At 34.5% G+C, this 5,285-nt stretch overlaps 1 protein-coding gene across 1 annotated transcript; it reads right to left on the reverse strand.

The window, feature by feature from the left end:
- Positions 1 to 576: 576 nt before the first annotated feature.
- On the reverse strand, positions 577 to 2,477 carry LOC145334293 (uncharacterized). Its single transcript, XM_080179686.1, has 2 exons — positions 1,486 to 2,477; positions 577 to 809 (listed from the first exon to the last, which is right to left on the reverse strand). The coding sequence occupies exons 1-2, from the start codon at positions 2,206 to 2,208 to the stop codon at positions 723 to 725; spliced, it is 810 nt and encodes a 269-aa protein (XP_080035812.1). The 5' UTR covers positions 2,209 to 2,477; the 3' UTR covers positions 577 to 722.
- Positions 2,478 to 5,285: the final 2,808 nt, after the last annotated feature.

Below are 5,285 nucleotides of genomic sequence, written 5' to 3' on the forward strand. Positions count from 1 at the left end.
AAAACTAAATTAATTATTTTGATTTCCATTATAACATAATCTCGTAATTTCATATAGGCTTATAAACAATATGTTATCTTTTCATAATTCAAAATAAACCATCAAAATAAATTATCACAACATTAGAGTCGCTTCGTTCACTCTTTATCATTAATTTTGTTTTGTTGTTGTTTATTTACAATGCGCATAAATCAAAACAATGCCGCGTAACAAGTAAAAAATGGAATAAGGTTTTATGATTATAATACATTCAAAACATTAAAACCATAAAATGTCATCTATAATAGCATTATTCCATGCCTCGACTTCCGCTACAAGGTCTTCTTCATAATCGCTTGCCCCTAAACCATCGACATGCGCCACTTCCTTCGTATCCTCCCCTTCTTTCACCTCTCCTTCAATTTCACCAACCAATTTCTTTTTATCCAAACTATTTTCATTCTTTTTAAAACTCTTTTGCCCCGTCTTATAAGGAACAAAAGGCTTGTTTCCCCACCGCAAAAAGTATTTTCCTTTAGGATTAGGCAACTTTTTATCTCTAATATCAAAACAATCCCTCATCATGTGACCCTTTCTGTTGCAATAATAACAAATAAATCCACCTTGAATTGCGCCAATTAAAGGAATAAGTTCAGCTGGTCCACCAAATTCATCAGCTAAATCAATTTCACATTGATTTATTTCAAATGACAAATTATCTTCATCACTAACCTGATCAATAGTTACAGGATTTGACTTGGAACCAACGCCACCAACCATCGTCTTAGCCAAAGCCATCTGGTTTGTTGTACATCCTCTAGCCATTGACCCTGAAATTTGATTAAATTGTAGCCCTTTAACAATCAATTGTGCTTTAACTATTAACTCTGTCCGAAACTTCGTTATCATTCGCACTTGTCCGTCACGTTCCAAATCCAATGCAAATTGACGCATCTGATTAGCCAAAAGTGGAGATAAAACCACATTACACACTTGAGAATAGAAATCCATAAACATATCATCAGTTGGTTTCGGATACGCACGTTTCCAGAAAGATAGTATCTTATCAAAAAATGCATCAATCTTATCATTCTCATGTTGCTTAACACTCAAATACGCATCTTTACACACATTTTTCATGTCGGGTGGTAAAAATGTCTCCCGCATCTTACACAAGTACCCCTTTAATGTTAATTGTCTATTCTCCATATCAGCAGGTTTTAGTGTATAACCACAAGCGGTTCTTACACCCACACATTTATCAAACAAAATTTCCTTACACACTTGATGATTAGTCATATGATAACGTCTAGTAGTCATCCAAAATCTCTCCAAATAATCATCAAAGAAAATCACATCATCGTCAACTGCAAATTCAGGCGCATTTTTTCTGAACTGATCATCAAGTTTAGCACACGTTTCATTGTACCTATGCACATTCTCCTCCCCCTGCGAAACATACAGAGATCTATCTGGTACATAAACAAGAGATTTACACCAACTAACCTGCGAATCACTCAGTCCAGCTTCAAAAAAATTGAGCGTATTAAAATCCTCCGCATCAACCTCAGAAAGGGCTGGCCACCACATGAGAACTCCATTATAGATATTATCCACAGCATCAACTCTAGACAATTCCCAAAGTTTTATGATCTTATCCTCATGTCCCTGCATACCACCAAAAATAGGCCGAGAACCACCAGCAAACAACTTAGGCTTCTCTTCTGATCCTCCAAATCCTCCAGATCCACCAGCCGTCCTCTGCCACGGCATAGAGTTATTTAAACCATTCTGCTGGTTATTCGACCCATTCTGCTGGGTATTCTGCTGATTATTCGACCCATTCTGCTGGGTATTCGAACCATTCTGCTGGTCATTCAAACTATTCTGCTGGGCAATCTTTTCAAGAATTCGCTGCTGACCAGTCATAAACTCATTCACAACGGTCACATTCTCAGTCTTGATATCATTATCAACACTAGGCTCCACCACCTTATTAAGACGATCTTCCAAATCGTCCATCCGAGTAGCCAGTCCAGTAACCGCAGCAACATTAGTATCAACATTATCCGTCAACTCTTGAATTTTCGTCTCCAGTGGCGCTATACGCCCACCCAGCTCCGCCGCCACATTATCAATTCTAGTCCCAAGAGCATGGATCTCATTAACCAAATGCAAATCCTTCTCATCCTGAGACAACTTCCTCCACTCTTCAATGGTCAATCCCATCGCTCCAACACAAAAAATACCTGAACAAACTAAAAAGAAAAGAAATAATACAATTAAAAGAAAATCTGAGCTATAGATTCGTACTACACTACTGCGCCAAAATGACGTATAGTAATAGCAAGAACAAACAGCTAAATATTCTTATAAAGTGTATTAATTCAATACAAGGTTAACATACAATAATAACATTAATATTAAGACAACTGTTCACTTTTATGTTCGTATCCTGTTGCAGAGCAATGTCTTGCTCCGAAACCGTGGATACCAGAACTAAAAACTAAACTATAAAATACATGCATTGCTCTTAAATCAGGAAGAAAGGGACTATACATGCGATAAATCTCTATCTTTTCTCTTTTTTACCAGAATCATTTTTAAACTTTTAAATTAAATCTAAAAGCTATCCACCAATATAAAAAGTGTATATAATAAGCAGCCGGTTAGTTTAGGCCGTAAATCCAATAATGCGATATAATTATCCGAAGTTCCTAATCCAAACACAAGTATTAACTGATTTTTTTTTGACATGCAACTCTATAATTAAATTAATCGTTACCAGAATCGTTTTGAAAGTGTTAGTGTCTAATAAAATTAAATCTAAAGACTATCCACCAAAAATGAATATAAAAAGTGTATTATTTTGAGTTTCTATCACATTTATTTTTTACAATATCACGCAAAAGTTATTTTTATAATATTTACAATTCAATTTCAATATAGTTATTTAAGTTTCTATTTACAATACATACAAAACAAATAGTTAAATAATTAGTTAATATTAGATGAATATATGATGGCGATGGTGAACAGGTAATAATAGATGGCGATGGATTATTAATATATATACAGGTAACAGATGGCGATGGTGAACAGGTAACTGATTATGGTATATACAATGATGATGACAAGTTGATTGATGATGGTTAATTATGATAGTGCTGGTGAATGTGAATATTTATCTGGTTCTGTTGGCCAGGATGCTCAGGAACAGGAATAGGGACTCTTACACCATTAATAATATAATTATAATAATTATTATTATTAATGGTGAAACTATTGTTGACCCTATTCCCCACTCCAGGGGGGCCATCGGCGCCCCTAGGGCCCCTGGGACCTTGAGGACCTTGAGGTCCTTGAGGACCTTGAGGACCTTGAGGACCAGGAGCAGGACCAGGAGCAGGACCAGGAGCAGGAGCACCAGGAGCAGGAGCACCAGGGGCAGGCTGGTCAACTGGCGGCGGTGGTACTACACCAGCAGGTCCAACTCCAGGAGCATTAAAAACCTGATCACCAATGATGATCAGGTTTTGCCCTATATTTCCCGCCTGCCGTGGTGCACCAAGTACATGGGCGCGCTGGACAGGGGCACGCTGGGGCTGGACAGGGGCACGCTGGACACGGGCACGCTGGACACGGGCAGGCTGGACAGCCGGTTCAAGGGCCGCAACCCCCGCACGTACCATACTCCTGGTTACTGAAGGCATTATTAACAGCAGAATCAGAATCAGATAATAATAATTGATGATAAATATGATGGCGATGGTGAACAGGACGATGGCGATGGTGAACAGGACGATGGCAATGGAATATGATGATAAGAATAAGATGATACTGATAGGGATGACTGTGGAAAACTGTATAAGATGACTGGTGTTGTTGACTTGTTGACCTTGGTCTTGAATGGTTCGTATATTTTATTAAACTAAGTTGTATTTGAACGGAACTCAGATATTTATACTAAATCTCCGCCCCCTTTGGCCTTTTCTTCCGGTCATCATACGACGTATTTGCGATGGTTTTAACGTGGTTTTAAGATTTTAAGTACTTTCCGGTCATACACTTAAAGCTTAAATAAGTCTTTACTATATTTTTGATAACTCTTACTCTTAGTAGAAATTATAATTGTACATACATCCTATATCCGTAAAATTGTGTTTAATACTATTTTAATATAATCTTGAAAAAATAATATTTGATTGAAATAGAAATCATTTAAATTTACTATATTTGATAACTCTTACTCTTAGTAGAAATTATAATTGTACATACATCCTATATCCGTAAAATTGTGTTTAATACTATTTTAATATAATCTTGAAAAAATAATATTTGAAATAGAAATCATTTAAATTTATGAGAAAGAAAAATCTGTAAGAAATCGTTTTTACTTTCCGGTCATACACTGGGATTAATAAGTCTTGTCTTTACTATATTTGATAACTCTTACTCTTAGTAGAAATTATAATTGTACATACATACATCCTATATCCGTAAAATTGTGTTTAAATACTATTTTAATATAATCTTGAAAAAATAATATTTGAAATAGAAATCATTTAAATTTATGAGAAAGAAAAATCTGTAAGAAATCGTTTTTACTTTCCGGTCATACACATATTATAAATGCAGGTGTTAAATTAAAACCTTATAAAAAGAGGGGAGAATTTCATTAGATTGGTTTAGCCTGGTAGTAATGGTTAGTTAGAAGGAGGGGTGGGGGAGGGAGATAAACAACAAGATTTAATTTCTCACGGAAATACATTTTGATTTTTGTCTGTCTATCTTTTATGTTGCTTCAGAAAATAGATATTTATCGCATCGTATTATAGACATATTATAGACATTTTCGTTTTTATTTATGTAAATAAATCAGAAATAGCTTCGCTTCAAAAGTTAGTTTCTATAGTTTTACTTTTAACATATTATAGACATTTTCGTTTTTATTTATGTAAATAAATCAGAAATAGCTTCGCTTCAAAAGTTAGTTTCTATAGTTTTACTTTTAACATATTATAGACATTTTCGTTTTTATTTATGTAAATAAATCAGAAATAGCTTCGCTTCAAAAGTTAGTTTCTATAGTTTTACTTTTAACATATTATAGACATTTTCGTTTTTATTTATGTAAATAAATCAGAAATAGCTTCGCTTCAAAAAATAGGTTCTATAGTACTTTTACTTTTAACATATTATAGACATTTTCCGTGGATTTTAATTTTTAAAATATATCTTTAGTTTTTTTTTCACAAAGCCGTAATTTGTCGATATAAGTCGATTTAATTTTTTATTAAAAAAAA

This window comes from Acartia tonsa, chromosome 12 (assembly GCF_053477335.1).
Source record: "Acartia tonsa isolate MP-2025a chromosome 12, ASM5347733v1, whole genome shotgun sequence".
Lineage (NCBI taxonomy): Eukaryota > Metazoa > Arthropoda > Copepoda > Calanoida > Acartiidae > Acartia > Acartia tonsa.